Here is a 19,741-nt window from a genome sequence, read left to right on the forward strand (position 1 = left end):
TTCCCCAGCCACTCAGGGTTAAGTTGAACCAATTAAAGAAATGGGCCCTTCCCATGCTCAGTATTCCCTGGCTGCAGGGCACTGACTGGCTGGCTGGTTCCTCATTTGTCTTCAGATGGATGTATCCAGGTCAGTGCACATAATGCATAGGTGCCAGAAGAGTCCTGAGATGATTCATCTTCCTGAGTGGCCCAGTGGGCTCCCTTCAGGAGTCCCTCCTTTCAAGTGTCTCTGCCATGCAGTTTTGCAGGGGAATTGCTAAATGGTGATGGTTAAATGTCTTGTAATAGAGAGATAGGTGAATTGTGCCTGACCTGGGGACAATAGAGGCAGAGAGGAGACATTATGCTGAATATCTGGACTCTACTATATATGAACTCACCTATATGTGGTTAGGAGAAGATCCTGAGTGAGACTATCAGCCCCACACATCTCCTCTTCCTAATGGGAGTTCAGCCCAAAGGATAGCTAGAGTCCTGGAGGGGGTATAGTGTCTATGTGCCAGGGGTGGAGGAAGGGACTCACTTCTGCCATGGGTTTTGTTAGGGCTTGTGGTTCTGGACATAGATATAGGAAGAATGAGGGCTGGGTATGGACAAGGGGAAGGACAATGCCTTGGGCTATAAGGGCATAATCTTCCTTCCTTCCCTCTTTCATCCTCAAAGTAATATATCAGGGAACTAAAAAGAGATACAAATACATACATATACATATAAATGAGATAAATATATATTACGTATATAAGCCTTTATGGGAGATAGAAAGTTGACTGATTTCTCTGATGAAGGGAATTTTGGGTATGAAATTTCCCTCTATCAATGTATCTCTGTAATGTGAATTTCCAATACTGTTGAAATTACAGAAAAGTGTGATTTGAGATTCTGGTGAACTCCCTCTTTCCATACAGCTCAGCACCTTATCATCTTAGAGAACTGCTTCGAGCAGGGCTTCTTAACCTTTTCCTGCTCTCAATCCCTTTTTACCCAAGAAATTTTTATATGACCCCAGGTATATAGGTACATAAAATAGATATTAAAATTAAATACTTACTGATAATAAATCATAATTTGTGACCCCCATATTCAGTTCTAAGACCCCACATGGGATTGTGACCCACAGTTTAAGAAGCTGGGACTTAGGGCACTAGGAAATGATTTATCCAGAATCAGTGCCAATATGTGACGAAGACAAGACTCAAACCCAGGTTTTTCTGGTTAGCTCTTCCATCTACACTGATGCTCAAAGACTTCTTACATTACGACTACTTCCCAGTTTCTGAAAGTTTGCCTGCCTCCTGCAATGTCCACTGGACAGCAAACTTCAGGGACCGCAACCATGGGCTGACCTGATCTGTCAATGTACCTGGCTTAAGGGGCTTTCATGGGGGCTTCCCAAAGTGATTCCTCTTGGACTTTTGTTTCTTTCAGGGCAGAGCCAGCCCTAACCCGAATCAAAGAGGACCGAAGGAGAATAATCTTGCCCGCCATTGACAACATCAAGTACAATACCTTTGAGGTACAGCAATACGCCAATGCTGCCCATGGCTACAACTGGGGCCTCTGGTGCATGTATATCATCCCACCGCAGGACTGGCTGGACCGAGGGGATGAGTCCGCACCCATCCGGTGAGTTCAGGCAGGATATTGGATAGCTTCTCAAAGTTCATTGAATACTTTGGGGGGAGGCAATCAGAGTTAAGTGATTTACCCAGGATTACACAGCTAGAAAATGTCTGAGGCCACATTTGATTTTTCAGGAAGAAAAGTCTTTCTGACTCCGGGTCCAGCATTTGATCCACTTTGCTTCCAGGCTTGATCAAAAGCCTAATGATTAATAGCAGGAATAGGAAACCATCACGTTCTACAGATCCCTGACATCCCTTCGCCAGAGCCCTGAGATCCCTCCCCCAGATTGGGTTTGAGTATAACAACATCGAGGTCTTGTTGAAGACAAAAAGGAAGCTGCTAAGAGTGGAGAAGGAATTCAGCAAATATTTTTTAAGTACCTTTAGTGTTAATACAGTGTCTGATATTACAGGGAGCACAAAGACAAAAATGGAAAAAGCTCTTGTCCTTAAGGAGCTTACAATCAACTCAGGGGAAAGAACAATACCCAGAGGAATAAATGTATGTTATATATGAGTAGATGGGGTCTAAAAAGTGGAGGGCTCTGAAAAGATTCTTTGTAGGAAGTAGCACTAGAAGAGAACCTTAAAAGAAGCTTTGGGTTCTGAGAGGCAGATGGGGAAGACAGGGAACCTCCTAGATATGAAGGGGGAAGATGAGCCATGATGTCAAGGGAATGGTATAGACGCAGGCGTCCTCAAACTACAGCCGCGGGCTGTACTACAGATGCAGCAGCTGAGGACGATTATCCCCCTCACCCAGGGGTATGAAGTTTCTTTATTTAAAGGCCCACAAAGCAAAGTTTTTGTTTTTACTATAGTCCAGCCCTCCAACAGTCTGAGGGACAGTGAACTGGCCTCCTATTTAAAAAGTTTGAGGACCCCTGGATAAAGGGTGCATAAACGGGTATAGTGCCCAAAAAAGGCTAGAAAAGTAGGTTGCAGTGAGATTTTTGAAGGGCTTGAAATATGCAAGAGTAGTTTGGTCCTGGGACAATAGAGAGCTACTTCATTTGATTACTCAAGAGAAAGACATGACTGGGTCTGTTCTTTAGTAATATCATTTTGATAGCTATTGTGGAGGATGGGTTGGAGAAGAGAGGGACTTTTTAAAATAATATTTTATTTTATTCCCCAGTTACATGTAAAGACAATTTTTACATTCATTTTATTTTTTAATAAATTTTTTTGTATATTATTATTATTATTATTATTATAGCTTTTTATTTACAAAACATATGCATGGGTAATTTTTCAACATTGACCCTTGAAAAACTTTCTGTTGCAACTTTTTCCCTCCTTCCCCCTACCTCCTCCCCTAAATGGCAGGTAGTCCCATACATTTAACATTTATTAAAAAAAAAAAAAAAAAAAAAAAAAAAACTTGAATTCCAAATTTTCTCTCTTCCCGCTCCCTGATACAAGAAGCAATTTAATATAGATTATATATGTATAATCATGCAAAATTATTCTTGCACACTTCAAGCCCTTCACAACATGACTCCATATTATTCATGTTGTGAAAGACAACATAGACCTAAGGGGAAACCCCATAAAAATCCAGAAAGTGTGTATGGGGGAAGTATGCTTTTGGTTTGTGGGAAATATTTAGACTCCATCAGTTCTTTCTCTGGAGATAATATTTTTTTCATCATGAGTCCTTCAAAATTGTCTTGGATCATTGTATTGCTGAAAAGAGTTAAGTCATTCATACCTTATCATTATATTGTACCACTGTTATTGTATGCAACATTTTCATGATTCTGTTCACTTCACTTTGTATCAGTTTATATAAATCTTTCCAGGTTTTTCTGAAATCTATCTGCTCATCATTCCTTATAGCATAGTAATATTCCATTGTAATCATATACCACAACTTGTTCAGCTATGAGAGGAGAGACTTTAATCTTGGAGACAAAATTCCAGGTGAGGGAAGGCAAAAACTTGAATTAGGTTGGTCAACATAGGAATAGTAATAAAAAAATCTGTAAAGTACATTATGGAGGTAGAATTGACAGGACTTGGCAATTGACTGAAAATATAGGGAGAAAAGAGTGAGGATGACACAAAAGCTGTGAACCTAAGTGACTAGGTAGTGTCCTCAAGAGATATAGGGAAATTAGGGTGAGAAATGGATTTGAGAAATGAAGGTAATGAGTTCTATTTTTAGATATGTTGAGTTTGAGGTTTCTATAGGATCTCCCAGTGAAAATGTACAATATTCATTTATCACTGTGGGCTTAGAGCTCAGGGGAGATGTGAAGGCTGGATGGATAGATCTGGAAATCATCCGCATAGAGATATTACTGTAACCTTTGAAAGGCAATAATATTCCCAAAAGGGAGTCATAGAAAAGTGAAGGTCAAAGACAGCTTAGAGAATACAACATCAAGCACTTACTAGCTGTGAAGTCCTAGACAAATCACTTAATCATAGTTTGCCTCAGTTTCCTCTTCTGTAAAATGAGCTGAAGAAGAAAATGGGAAGTCACTTCAGTGTCTTTGCCAAGAAAGCACCAAATAGGGTCATAAAGAGTCATTATGATTGAAAAATGACTGAACAACAAAAAGACCAAGAAAGTATAAAGTCATAGAACCCCAGGGAGGATATTCAGAAGGGAGTGAAGTGAGGGGAGCTGTGAACAATGTCAAATGCCTTAAAGTGGTAAAAAAAAAAAAAAAATGAGGACTGAGAAAAGACCATGGGATTTAGCAATTAAGATCTCATTGATAACCTTGGGAGGGCAGTTTCAATTGAAGATTGAGATCAGAAACTAGATTACAAAGGGGTGAGAAATGAGAGAGAAAGGAAAGAAATATGTGTAGACAGCTTTTTCTAGGAGATGGATTGTGAAAAGGAAGAGGGATGTAAGATGTAGGATAATAGCTTAAGAGAGAGATTCAGCAAAGATCCTTCTAGGATAAGAACAAAGGAAGGAAACAAGCATGTTTTATGCTTTCTATGTGCCAGACACTGTGCCAAGCATTTGTTGCTGTTCTGCATTCTCAAAAAGGGCCATGACATCAGGAAGGGAATACCATGACATGCAAGCGAGTTGGATTTCAGTGAGGGAGAGCTGAGCAAAGTTACTAGCTTCAATTTCTCCTCCAGAGCCATGTGGGTCCAGTGGTAAGATTAGGATGATGATGATGATGATGATGGGGTGTGTGTGTGTGTGTGTGTGTGTGTGTGTGATCTGGAGGGACAAGCACTCAGGGTTTTTAGCCAAAAGTGAAGCACTTGAGATACCAATGAAAGCAAAAATAAAAACCCAGTCCCTATTCTCAAGGGGCTTATATTCTAATGAAAGAAGACAACACACAAAAGGAAGCTGAAAATCTGGGGACAGAGGCAGGATGAAGGTACCAGAGCTCCTGAGAATTATGTAAAGAAACTGGGGATATTTTAACATGGAGCAGAGAGGGTTAGAGGGGGAGGTTTTGTTATATTGTTAGCAGATAAGAAAGCAATAAATAGGGAGAGATTGAAGATAGAGGGAGATAATTTGTAATTGACCTTCAAACTCTATCTCTGATGTTAACATCTCTGAATTATAGAGACATGTGGAGCCATCTCCACCACTCCATATGTAAGTAATGATACCTGGCATGTATATAATTCTTGAAGAGTTAGAAAACACTTTACATGTTATGTCATTTGATCCTTACAGCTATCTATACTATGGCTCGGAAAGGAAAAGTTAAATGACATTCCCAGAAGGGTCTAAGGCACAATATAGACTTGAGACTTCATGGCTCCAAGTCCAATATTATCCACTGTGCCACCTCCAATAGATCCTTCAAACAGACATTTTCATTTTGCTCAAAGACTCAAATCCACTACCCACAGAGGCAGTTATTAGGACTCTTTACTGACATCAGGTAGCACCATCAACAGATGATTGAGGTTGGAGTAAGAAAGATCTGACTTCAAATCCAACCTGAGACACTCCTTAACTATGTGACCCTGAACAAGTCAATTAAGCTCCTTCACTTTTCTTATCTGAAAATGGAAATATAACACATACATCACTGAATTGTTATAAGAATAGAATGTGAGAATATTTATGAAGTCTTTTACAAATCTTAAAGTGTTAGATAAGTGCTACATTGTAAGTACATATTATCTTACATATCATAAATATAATTTTATAATCATTGCATATTATTTTAAGAATTTTCATTTTTCTTTTAAGTATAGTTAATATCATAATGTACTATTTTACATTATAATGTACATATTATATTGTACATTATATGATATATATGTTGTTATATATAATACATTACAATGTATTATATGTTATATATTAAGTGAATTACATTTTAAATACTAGGTTATTATTTTTCAATCCTGTTACTACACTAAACTTAACATTTACCTCTTTGCAATTTTCACCCATTATCCTCAGATTTCTTTTCTGGGGCCAAACAGAGCCTATCTACTCCATCTCACAGGTGACAGTCTTTTAAATACTTGGATTCAATATCTTTCCTGCCCTTACCACATTTTACCCAAGCTCTCTCTGCCTCAGGCTAACTATCCCTACCATCCTTCACGTAAATCTTATATGCAATGACTTCCAAAACTTCATCATCTCCATCCCTTTCCTCTGTATTCTCTTTAGCTCGTCGATGTTCTTCCCAAAGAGAGAAACCTAGAACTGGATGCAAAGGTGGAGGTGCAGTCTGACCATGGCAGAGGAGAGCAAGAAACCTCCTTAGTGCTAGAAATTCTGCCTCTTAATACAGCAGGTTATTTTATTTGCTCATTTTAAACTTGTCTTAAAACCTCCAGGTTGTTGGACTCCCAGGTTGTACTTGCAATGCTTTAAAATCTAGGGATCTTTTTCAGACAAATTATTGTCTATATCTCCCCTTGCTTACTACTTAGGAAGTTGATTTTTTGAACCCAGATATAAAACTTTATATTTTTCCCTATTAAAATTCATCTGAGTAGATAGAGTTCAATGCAACTTTACTTTTTTCATTAACTGGAGATACTTCATTTACCCTTATATATTTGTTCATCTCACTGTGTCTCATCTCTCTGTCTCTCTGTTTGTCTGTATATTTTCTAATGTCTCTTATGTCTCTGTTTCTGTCCCATATTATTATTGTTCAATCATTTTTCAGTCATGTCCAACTCTTCATGACCCCATTTAGAGTTTACTTGGCAGAGATACGGAAGCGGTTTACCATTTCCTTATCCAGCTCATTTTTGCAGATAAGGAAACTGGGACAAACAGGATTAAGTGACTGACTTGAGGTCACAGAGCTAATAAGTTTCTGAGACCAAATTTGAACTCAGGAAGATGAGCCTAAGCACTATAGCACCACCTGGCTTCCTCTCTTTTTCATATAGAAGCTTTTGAAACTGTAAAAGTATTCAAATTAAACTAAAATCTATTAAAGCTATAGATTGCACTTCATCTCCAATTCATTCTGTCTATATCTTGTTTCTTCACGATTGCTTTCAGGTCTCCTCATTAGACTATGAGCATTTTAAGAGCAGGAATTGTCTTTTGCCTTTCTTGGAATCCTCAGTGCTTAGCATAGTGCCTTTACATAAATGGAGTTTAATAAGTGTTTATTGACGAATAGTTTTTAGAATACTCTATGTGTGTATTTGTGTGTATATACACATATAACAAAGTGTTATATGTACACACATATGTATATATATGCCTACACATATGTGTGAATATGCACACAATATTATAAATAATATATAAACCTGTGTGTTCCTTATTGAACATATAAATATTAAATATGAGATAATTATATTAAAATATAATTGTATTAAATATATAGTCTATGTAATCCAATTCCCAATCTCCTAAATATAAATAAACATCTAGGTTATTGACTATACTATTTATTAACAGTATAGAAAGCCACATAACAAAGATATGAATAATTTAAAATATATTAGCTGTGAGCATTATATCTTGGTCAAAATTGCTTTTAATCATGACTACATCTGCTTTTTCAATTCTGGAAATACAGTCCCACCATTCAGTTCTCTCAGGATACTAATTAAAGTCCTTTCTTAAGAACTTTCTTTGTGTTTCATTATAAGATAAGGTTTAAAGACCATTCTCTCAGGAAATGTTCTCTTAATCCTTTTTCTTGGTCTTTTCACAGTGTCTCTTCAGCCATCACAATTAAATCTCTCCAAAATGACAGTTAAGCTATTAGACTCTTAAGGTTTGATTCCATTTTAATACCTATAGTCCCTGTGGGATAGGTTATTGAAGCTAATGGTACAATTTCACTCCAGTTGATATTCCAAAATTGTATTCTTAACAAATCTACTTCTATTCCTTATATAATATAGTTAGATTTTGAAATTTTCCAGAATCATGAATCAAGATTAGATCTAGAGCCTGAAGGGACCTGAGATCAACTATTCCAATAACCTTGCTTTATATATAAGGAAACTGAGACCCACAGAATAGAAATAAATTGTCCTGGATCACATAGGTAGTAAATGGCAGAGCCAGGATTTAATTCCATGTCCTATGAGTACAAATCCAGCATGCCTTCTACTATACCATCCCTATGTATCTAACATAGAAGTCTGGAAATAGTATCCATTACAGGAATTATAAAGATATGATGTAAGGAGTAATCATTTACACACTCCAGTATATGACATCAGCAAGGTAGACCATAAATCTATGGTTGTATATTTTTATTTATTTTAGACATCATTATTTTAGACATTTATATAATATATTTATTTTATATTATTAACATAATTTTCTATTCCAACATATTTATTTTAATATCTCATATTTCTTTGGTACCTTAAATGTTACAAAGTATTTTCTTCTTCATAATATTCTCTTAGTATTATTATCCCATTTTAGAGATGAAGAAACCGAGATCCCAGAAAAGCCAAGTCATTTATCCATACCTTAGGTTACATAGTAGCGGGTTTGATTAACCTCCATATGTGTGATACATAGTAAAGAAGGTTGAATGTGCAGGCAGGAAGTGGAGGTCCACATCCTGCTTCTACTTAGTTAACAATAATAGCTAACATTTGGGGGTAGCTAGATGGTAGCCCTGAAGTCAGGAGTACCTGAGTTCAAATCCAGCCTCAGGTACTTAATCCTTTCTAGCTGTGACTCTGAGCTAGTCACTTAACCCCAATTGCTTTGACAGAAAATAAAATGGTAATAATAGTTAACATTTAAATGGTGCCCTAAGGTTTGAAAAGCTCCTTATATACATTATCTCATTTTATCCTCACAATATCCCTGGGAAGTCAGCACCATTATTATCTCCATTTTACAAATGAGGAACTGAAAAGTTAAGGTGACTTGCCCAGGTCACAGAGTAGAAGTGAGATTTGAATCCCTATTGACCAGAATTCAAGTCCAGCACTCTATTCAGTGATCCAGAGGCTTCTCTGGGTTTCTTGTTCTGTTTCTAAAATGAGAGGTTTAACCTAGATGACCTCTGAGCTATCTCTCCAGGTCTAAATCTGTGATACTAAAATTGTTTTGTGTGTGTGTGTGTGTGTGTGTGATAGAATATATAATGTATGTTAAGTACATTTATAATATATTTAGAAATAATTTAGAGTTCACCTCATTTGGGGGTAGCTAAGGGACAATGGATAAACTGTCAGGCCTGGAATCAGAAAGACTCTTCTTTCTGAGTTCAAATCTAGCCTCAGACACTTACTGTGTAGTCCTGGACTTAACCCTCTTTGTCTCAGTTTCCTGATCTGTAAAATGAGCTCGAGATAAAAGTGAAAACTACTTTAGAGTTTTTGCCCCCCCCCAAAAAAAACCACCCCTAAATGGAATCATAAAGAGTTTAAATAACTGAACAACAATAAAGTCAGGGGGTTTTAATTTGGGGTCCATGAACATTTAAAATAGATAATAAAATAGATAGATGGACAGATGGATGGGTGGATGAGTGGATAGATGGATAAAGAAATAGATGATAGATACATAATAGATAGATGGATGATAGATAGATGAATGGGTAGATGGATACATGGGTGGATGAATGGATAGATGGATAAAGAAATAGATGATAGATACATAATAGATAGATGGATGATAGATAGATGAATGGTAGATGGATGCATGGGTGGATGAATGGATAGATGGACAGAGGGATAGATGATAACTAACAGAAAGATGGATGATAAAGAGATAGATTTGATAACTATTTAGATATATTAATTTCCTATGTACATAGTTTTGTGTATTTGAAAACACTATTCTGAGAAGAGTTCCAGAGGCTTCAACAAACTGTCAAAGGGGTGCAGGACACAATTCTAGTTAAAAACGTCCAACCTAGGCCAATCTCTCATTGTTCAAATACAGAAACTGAGCCCCCAAAGATGTCAAGTGACAATTCAACAATATGGGAAACTTATGCAAGATGCTATGATTTGCCCAAAGTTTGTTATTGTGCCTATAGTTTTTGTTTGTCTCTTGAGGAGTGGAGATAATCAGGAGAATTGCTTTTTGGATTTTCATTTACCTCCTACTCCAATCCTTTTAGATTCAGGAATTCCAGCTAGGGTTTGAGCCTCTATTTTGAAACAGACTATTTGCCTATTGGCTTCAGAGATTTTTTTTTTACTATTCATTAGTAAGCAAAAGAAAGAGTGGGTAGAATTGTTAAAGTTTGAACTTAGGGAAAAATATTTTCCCTTGGCAAGTGGGGCTGGTAAAGAAGGAAAGAGACTGAAATATGGGAGAAAAGGAAGGCATAAGGGAGGAGAAGACATAGGAGGAGAAAAGAAAAAAAGGGAGAGGGAAGAAGATATAAGGAAAGAGGAATAAGGAAAAGAGGGTGGATGAAAGAGGGAAGGAGAGAAAGGGAAAGAGGAAAATGAAATGGGGAGAGGGAGCAAGCATTTATTCTTCTCCTTCAGAATATTTGGGGAAGGGGTATTCATGCTTCAGGACTAGGCTATGACAATTTTGAATTCCTCCTTTGGCTGAAGCATTAGCAAACATAATTGATGTATTAGCAAGCTAACAGCATTCAATGTTCTGGAAAACTGGGAAGACCTCCCACTCTCCAGTGTTCCTGTCTGAAAGATTACTCTGGCCTGGGACTTAAGACCTGCTCTTCTTTCTTTCTCTTCCTCCCTCTCCCCAAAACCTATTTTGGCAGATGTGACTCCCCAGGGCTTTTCTAGAAGATAAAGCTGGGGCTGCAGATTTCTCACCTCTACAAGTCTGCTTCCAAATCCCCGAGATTGCTCCCTGGCTTGGCTAGATAAGTGAAGGCTGCTGAGGTACAGATAAGAAATGCTATCAAGCTCTTGGCTAAAAGCCTAGCCTGCACCATCCCTCCCCAAGAGCCCTGTGGAAGCCAAGGTCTAGCACTACCTGTCCATGCCCCAGGAGACTGGCTCCTACCACAGACTTATACTGAAGTTACATCAGTCTTGACCTTTGCAGGGAGGGAATAGAAATGGAAGGGATTGAGAAGTAAAGTAGGAGGGAAAAGGAATACAAAGGGGACAGAGCCAGAAATGAGAGGAAATGAGGAAGTAATGAGGGGGAAAGGAAAAAGGAAGAGTGGAGGGGAAAGAGGGAGAAGAAAAAGAAAGAGTAAAGAAGAGAAAGGAGTGAAAGGTAAAAGAAAGGGAAATAGAGTAAGGGTAATTAAGGGAAGAAAAGAAACAAACGAAGGAAGGAAGGAAGGAAGGAAGGAAGGAAGAAAGAAAGAAAGAAAGAAAGAAAGAAAGAAAGAAAGAAAGAAAGAAAGGAAGAAAAAGAAGGGAGGGAGGAAGGTAGGAAGGGAGGAAGGAAAGAAGGGAGGAAGGGAGGGAGGAAGGAAGGAAAGAAAGAAAGAAAAAAAGAAAGAAAGAAAGAAGGAAGGAAGGAAGGAAAAGAGAGAAAGAGAGAGATACTGGTAGGAAAGAGGAAGAAATAAGGGAGAAAGAGGAGAAAGTGAGGGACAAGGGACGAGACAGAGAAAGTGAGAGAAGAAAGCAAAGAGAGAAAGGAGGTGAGAAAAGAAGAGAAGGAAGAGAGAAAGGTGAATGAGGGAGAAAGAGGGGAAAAGAAAAAGAAGATATTGGTAGGAAAGATGAAGGAGTAAGGGGGAAAGAAAAGGAAGTATTGAGAGAAGAAAAAAAGGAAGAGAGAAAGGGGAATAAGGGGGAAAGAGAGAAAAAGGGAATATTTATGGGAAAGAGGAAGGAGAAAGAGGGAAAAAAGAAAGGAGAAGTGAAAAAAGGAGAAAGGGAAGAGAGAAAAGGGGATTGGAAAGAGAAAAGGGAACATTAGTGAGAAAGAGGAAGGAAGGAGGGGGAAGAAGGGGAAAGAAAAAGAAGAGAGAAAAGAGGAGGGGGAAGGGGAAAAATACGAATGTTAGTGGGAAAGAAAAAGGAGTTAAGAGGGGAGAGATAAAGGGGAATTTGAAGAGGAAGAAAGGGAAGAGAGAAAGGAGAAGAGAGAGCAAAGAGGAATGAAGGGGGAAAGAGATGGGAGAAAAAGAGGAAATGAGAGAAAGAAAGCAAAAGAAAAAATTGGAAGAGAGATTGAAAGGGGGAGTGAGAGAAGGACGAAAGAGAAAAAGAAAAGAAAGAGAAAAGGATGGAAAGAAAAAGAAGGAAAAGGGAGGGCAAGGAAGGCTCTGTACTGGTGCCTCTTCTTTTCTTTCCCTACAATCTCAACCAAGGCCACCTCCCAGATCCCAGCCACAAACTCGATGCTAATGACTTCCAAATCTCTATGCCCAGCCCTAATATCTCTTAAATTTGAGAGCCTTTAGTCAACTGCCTGTTTTATTGTTATCTCAACTCAATATCTCTGAAAATGGAATTGTTACATTTTCCCCAAACCACCCTACTTCCCCAAACTTCCCTATTTCTGTTGAGGGCGCAATGGTCCTTCCAGTCATCTGGACTTCTGACTATAGTGTCATTTTTTTCTGTCCTCCCCTTCCTTTAACTCCCACAACCTATAAATTGTATTTCTTCATTTCCTGTGTCTGAGTCTTGTATCTAGAATTTACTGCCTTTTCCTTCCTGCCTGGTAAAAATCCCTAGCACCCTCTAAAGCACAGCTCAGATTCTGCCTTCCTACATGAAACCTTTCCTCATCTCCCCCAGTTGTTGCTAATCTCTTAATCTTGAAATCACGTTGTATAACTTGCATGTATTTATCAGTGTCTCTGTTGCATCAGCCACCCCAAGGGAAATGTAAGCTGCCTTAGAGAAGGAGTTTTAAAAATTTCTGTCCCTGTCCATAGCACCTAGAGCCTACCTTCCACATGGTAGAAATTTGACAGGTGATTCCCCCTTCCCCTCACTGAATTGAGAGTCAAAGAGAAAGGGGAGAAAGAAAAAAGAAAAGGAAGAGAAAGGAGTAGAGAAAAGAAGAGAAAGAGAAAAGAGGGGGAAAGAGACGGAGAATGGGAAAAGAGATACAAAAGGAGGCATAACATAAGATAAATAAGTGAACAGAAACAGAGAAAGACAAAAAATGAAGGGAGAAGGGAAGAGGGAAGAAAGACAGAAAAAGACCAAAAATGGAAAAAGAAAGACAAAGAAGAAAGAGAAAGGCAGAAGGAGATAGACAAAGAATGGGAAGACAAAGAAACAGGAGCAGAGGGAGACACATGGCAGAGAGAATGAAATGAAAGTCTCTAAACCAAATGTAGTTTAGCACTAAAGGAAATATCCCTCCAAGAAAGGTTAGATCCCTAAACCAAAACATGAAGCCCAAACTCTCTCTATACCTGCCTATTGCCTTTCTCCACAGCCTTTGGCAAGTTATTAAGCTTCTGTGTCCTATTAATGAACGCCAGCCTTACTCAGATAGCTCCCCCTGGAATCTCCCAGGGCTTTCTAATTCAATTCAACAAACATTGGGTAAACTCCCTTTATATGAAAAATACAGTGTCCAGAGCTGGAGGGAAGGGAAAGGCAAAAACAAAGAAAATGGAAAAGGGAGAGGAGGAAAAGAAAAAGAGAATATGTACCTTCCTAGAGAAAGAGAAAATGTCTTCTTTTTGTATCCCCATCACCAAGCACGATGTCTTGCACATAGTAAGCACTTAATAAACACTTTTAGTTTCTACCTTGAACCCTCTTAACTGGCATTTGGCATCAGCCCTTGTCATCCTGAGCTGTCAGTTACCAGACCTTTAATCACAGCAGGTATTTCTGATGCATATAAATGCTGTGCCAGCTGATTCAGCCTCCATTGCTTTATGAATTTATTTTAAGTTTATTTTGGAGCTCTGAGCAATAATAAAAAAATCATTACCGGCTGTAATAGTCTTGGCAGGGGATTTGGCATTTCAATTCATCAGAGATCACCCTGAGATTATTAAAAAAAAAAAAAAAGAAAGAAAGAAAAGAAAAGAGGAACGCCTGTTGTATGTTGATGAAATATAACTTAACCAGTAAAACCCTGCTATTAAAAATCAAAGACAGTATTAAAATTTCATTAGTGTGAGTTTTGCGGCCAAAATCTAATGACAGAACAAATTGGATCCTTGCACAAATAAAAGGGTAATCGCTTTTTAATGCCCTTGTTATTCTTAGACAATTGATGGGCATTTACTCCTGACTTCCCAGTTGTCGGGTACAGAATGACTTTCCCTAAATTATGGTCAAGACCAATTTTCTGCCATTATTTTCAATGTGGAGAGATTTAATGCGGAGAAGTGGTGAGGGAATTCACAAGACATATTAGAGGAGATGGTCAACATAAATGTGTACACTTAATGACTACATGATTGAGGCAGGATCGAACAGGACAAAAAACAAGAAAAGATCAAGCTTTGTTCTTTTAGGGTGAGTCTACGGTGAGTCATCACCCCCCAAACCCCAGTAGTCTTAGCGTGATCTGGACATCAACAACCAGCTGTATTATGAGTCTTTGGCAAGGCTGCTGAAGGCCTCCATGTTCATAGCATTTTTAGACTGCCAACCAACTGCCCCAGGACCCATTAAAAAGCTGATTGACTCAGTTATATGCTATTCACTGTGTCTAGCAATGCATTTGACTGATTTTTCCTATGGAATTATTCAGAAGAAATCATAGATTCCAGAGCTCGAAGGTACCTCAGATATCATCCAGGTCCAAATTCTTCATCCTATAGACATAGAAATTCAGGCCCAAGGAGGTTAAAAGTTGCCCCTGATGTCTCAGGTCATAAGCATCAGCAATGAGATTTGTACCCAGCTTCTCTAATTTTGAAGGCAGAACTCTTTCCACTATATAATCCTGCCTTTAATGATTATTTGGGAATTAAACAGGCAAAGATGGTGAAAACTTTCTAACAACGAGGACTACCCCAAATTACTTTAGGCTGTATTGGGAGGGAGATAGTAAAATCCTCATCAATTGAAATCTTCAAGCAGAATTTGGATGACCACTTGTCAAGGATTTTGTAAAAATTAGAATCAGGGAGTCCTGAGTTCAACTCCTGCCTCAGACACTTACTAGCTGTTTAACCATGGGGAAGATGTTCAAACTCTATCAACTAATATTTCCATTTTTGTTGAATGGAAAAACTAATAGTTACCTCATGTGGCTGATATGATGAACAAATGAGCTAAACAGTACAGTGGGTAGAATGCTGGACTCAGCATTAGGAAGACCTAGGTTAAAATCTAGTCTCAGATACTTCCTAGCTACGTGACTTTGGGTAAATCATTTGACCCTTGACTGTCTCAGTTTCCTCAATTGTAACATTCAGTTGTTCAGTCCAATCTGACACTTTATGACTCTACCTGAGGTTTTCTTGGCAAAGATATGGAGTGGTTTACCATTTCCTTCTTTAGCTCATTTTACAGATGAGGAAACTGAGGCACACAGAGTGAAGTGACTTGCCTACAATCACACAGCTAGTAAGTGTCTAAGCCCTCATTAAATCTCAGGAAGACAAGTCTTATTCACTCCAGGCTCAGGGCTCTATCCGCTGTGGGAAAACAATAGCATCTGCCTCCCAAAGTTATCATGAGACTGAAATGAGAGAAAAAAATGAAAAGCACTATGAAAACTTTAAAAGGATATAAAATGCTAACTCCTATTATTGAAAGCTGTTTTCAAGATTTGTAGAGCTTTAAAAAAGGTCAGTTAATATTATTTTTATTCAGGTATGTGTTGGACTACACTATCGCTTGATGTCCTTCTAACCCTGAAATTTGACAATTCAATGAGTACTGAATAACTTTAAAAGTTCAGGGGTCCTACAATTAGGGCAAATCTCTTCAATTGTCCCATCCTTAGCTTTCTCCTCTGCAAAAGATCAGCATATTCAAAGCCCTTCCTTCACAGGAAGTCCTGATGATCACATGGGTTAATAAATGTAAACTATTTTGGAAACCATAAAGCACCATGTTAAAAATATACTAATATTGCTGTTATCCATGTCATTCTTCCTTTTCAAGGGCATTCAGATCCTGCAGTCTTTTTTATATTTAATATTCTGTGGACTACTGCACAGGTGTATAACAAAATTAATTACCCTTTGCAATTGGATAAAAGAATTGGGATGTAAGCCCATCTTTGACAAGCTCCCTGAAAGCATCCTTGGGACATCTCCAGTAGCAGACAGGATGATGGGGATAATGATACGTATCTATTCTTGTAGCCACGTGGATTTGATCTCTTCTATTCAGTCTCTGCATTTTGAAAGTTCTCCATTTCATATAGCTTGGAGAAGATGAGTATTTGGGGATGAGAGCATATATCAGAATCATTGTTCTTAGGAATCGATGTTGTTCCAACAATTGGGAGCAACTGTATTTTTCAGTGATAATCATATGTTTCCAATTCTATTTATTTGTTGAATTCTCTGAGATGTTTTGAAGAATGTGTTTATTGTTGGGGTATTTGTAATCTATCTGTTGCTTTATGAAGGATCCTGAGCTTCTGGTATATAATTCTGATTTTCTTTTTATTATCCTACTTTTTCTCATCTACATATCAAGAATTCTGGGGCAAGTCATTATCCTGCTCTCAGCTCTTTATATTTAGTGTTCTACAGACTATTTGCATAGATAGAAAAATATTATTATTATTAAATAAGAGTAATAGTAGGTAGCATTCTTATGGCACTTTATAAAGCATCTTCTAATTATCTAACTTGATTCTCACAACACCCTTGGTAAGTATATGTTATTATTATTCCCATATTATAGATGAAAAAGTATCTGAGGCCTTATTTGAATTCATATCTCTCTCACTTCAGGCTCACTCTATCATTTAGCTTCCAAGATGCAAATTCATTCTCTATAGGGTCATTGCACATCTTTGAAACAGCTTCAGTAGCAGACAGAACTAGAAGAAGAAGAATAACAATAACAACAACTAGCTATTATATAGTACTTTAAGATTTACAAAGTGTTTTACAAATATTATTTCACTTTATCCTTACAACAACCTGGGGGGTAGAAGGTGCTATTATTATTCCCATTTTGCAGTTTAGGAAACTGAGTCAGACAAAGATTGGTTGACTAGCCCAGCATCTACAACTACTTTTGTGGAAGCAATTGGGGTTAGTGACTTGCCCAGGGTCACACAGCCAGGAAGTATTAAGTGTTTGAGGACACATTTGAACTCAGGTCCTCATGACTTAGAGCTGATGCTCTATCCACTGCACCAATTAACTGCTCCAAAACTCAAGTCTTTTTAACTCTGGACTCAGCACTATGTGCACTATGCTGCCCTCTATATACCAAAATATTCAGATATAAACTAATCACTTGTAGTCTCAGGGAAAGCATCGTTGGTACAACTTCAGTAGCAGACAAAACAGAAGAGATAATATTAATTAGCAGAAAAATTAAGAACCATAACTAGAATTTGTATGATGTTCAGAGGTATACAAAGCACTTTACAAATATTATCCCATTTGATCTTCCCAACAACCCTGGGGAGTAGGTGCTGTTACTATCCTCAGTTTACAAATGAGGAAACGGAGGCAGAAAGAGCTTAAGTGACTTGCCCAGAGTTACCCAGCTAGTAATACCTGAATTAAGATTTAAACTTACCTTCTTGATTCCAAATTCAGTACTCTATTCACTGCAGCAATCACATCCTTTGATGTCCACGTCTTCCACGTTTTAAAAACTTCATCCCATGTAGCTTGGAGGTTATGAGTATTTGAAATAATAACATCTGTTAAAACATTTTTTTTTTGCTTTTATGAATCAATATTATATCTGGGTAATTGTGGGTAACAGTTTGTTTTGTGTAAACAAGCTAATCTTGCAACAGTATATTTGTTGAGTTCTTCTGGATATTTTTAGGTCTTTATTTTTAATAGGAGGTTGTTATCTGCCTTTCCATAAAAGATAGTACACTTCTGAGAAATAACTTTAGCCACCAAATTATATTTTAAGTTTTCTGTCGTATTAAATTTTTACAGCCTGGAAAAAAAAGTGTTGCATCGTCTCCACATATCCCTTGCCTAATCTACACTGGTCATTAAGATTGGGCTTCTTGAAGATCATCCTTCTCTGGTTTCTTGTAGTAATGTCTTAGTCCTTCACTGCCACCATAAATTCTGCCTCAGAGACTTATTAGCAATGTAACTTCCCAGGGTTTTCACCCCTTGTTTCCCTCTGTTTCCCATTAGGACTCCAGCCATGATTGGCTGCTCATTTGTGGTGGACCGGGAGTATTTCGGGGACATCGGTCTGCTTGACCCGGGCATGGAGGTGTACGGTGGGGAAAACATCGAGTTAGGAATGAGGGTAAGTGACAGGAGCTGACCAGACCCATCTTTGAGGTGCGGATCCAAAATTCAGGCCGCAGAGAAATGCATTTTTGGAACAATGGGATTAGGATGTAACCAGAATGTCATACTATGTGCTTCCTCTTCAAAAAGGCTATCACATGTTAGACAGACTAGAGACCAAGTCCAAGGGGTTGGGGAAACCGAATGAGATCCAAGGAGTAAGAGTTTTAAAGAGGTAAATTTTGGATTACTGTGAGGAAGGATTTTCTGGCAATTAGAACAGTCAAGAAATGGATCAGCTACTTCATAAGGTAGTGAGCTCCCTGTCATACAGGACAAATCAAAGCAGAAGTTGATCAGCTCAATATCAAGAATTCTTCAAAGGGGATTCCTTTTTGTTGAAGGAAAGATGGGCTCAATGATTCAAGTTCTAAGACTCTATAATTATCAGAATTTGGTATATTCTATTGGGCACATAGTGATGTATTTCTCTTATTTTTTTTAAGTTTCTTTTGAATAAGTTCCACTGAGTACTATTAAACCAGGTTTCCCATTCTAGGAGAAATAGCTTTGGTTTATTTGGGCTTTTTTCTTAATTTTGAACCTAAATACATAAAGACAAAAAGACCACAAACACACAACATTTCCATGCACACAGAACAACATAAAAAGAAGATTCATTTTATAGTGAACTTAAATTTACATTTCATGCTATTAACTTTTTAAAAACCTATAGAAATACTACATCATTTTTAAAGGTATGCTGTTTCCTTTGCTTCTTTCTATTTATTCTTTATTATCTACTGTGTACTTAAAATTTTTTTTCCTTCCTTCCCCACCTTTGCCACCCCGTACCTCACCCCCAGAGATGGCTACCATGTGACACAAATGTGTGTGTGTGTGTGTGTGTGTATAAAACATTTTATACATGCTTCTATTTATTTATCAGTTCTTTCTCTGGAACCAGATAGCATCTTTCTTCAAAGGTCCTTTGTACTTGATTTGAATATTTCTAATACACCAAATGACATAGTCGCTCAAAAATGTTCTAAAAAATTTTGCTGTTACTATATACAATATTCTCTTTGTTCTGCTCATTTCACTCTTCATTATTTCATGTAATATCTTTGGTTTAAGGATTTTTAGTGTAGTTTTTTTCAGAATGACTGTGGGCTCAGGTCTGTCTATTAGCCATCTGAGAGAATGGAGAGAAAAGCAGAATGAAGAATAAGGGGAAAACAAAAGGCAGGCGAGACTAGTAAAGACAGAAGACAAGAGGTCTCTTCCCTAATATAACTGGGTATCTCTAATCAAGGACTGATCCCTTGGCTCTGCCCCAGAAACCTCAGCATTAGAATCTCTATGCCCTGCAAAGAGAAAACTCATTAAACTGATCATTTATAAGAATGTCTGAATGTAAGTC

The 19,741-nt window shown here is 37.8% G+C and overlaps 1 protein-coding gene across 2 annotated transcripts in view; it reads left to right on the top strand.

The window, feature by feature from the left end:
• The window catches only part of GALNT9 (polypeptide N-acetylgalactosaminyltransferase 9), a 286,077-nt gene that overhangs the window by 151,533 nt on the left and 114,803 nt on the right, over positions 1 to 19,741 (top strand). For both annotated transcript variants that reach the window (XM_031948368.1, XM_031948369.1), the window contains 2 exons: positions 1,428 to 1,625; positions 18,217 to 18,334. In XM_031948368.1, the coding sequence (XP_031804228.1) occupies positions 1,428 to 1,625; positions 18,217 to 18,334 (316 nt within the window). The remainder of the gene's footprint in view (positions 1 to 1,427; positions 1,626 to 18,216; positions 18,335 to 19,741) is intronic.

The sequence above is a fragment of the Sarcophilus harrisii genome, chromosome 1 (assembly GCF_902635505.1).
Source record: "Sarcophilus harrisii chromosome 1, mSarHar1.11, whole genome shotgun sequence".
NCBI lineage: Eukaryota > Metazoa > Chordata > Mammalia > Dasyuromorphia > Dasyuridae > Sarcophilus > Sarcophilus harrisii.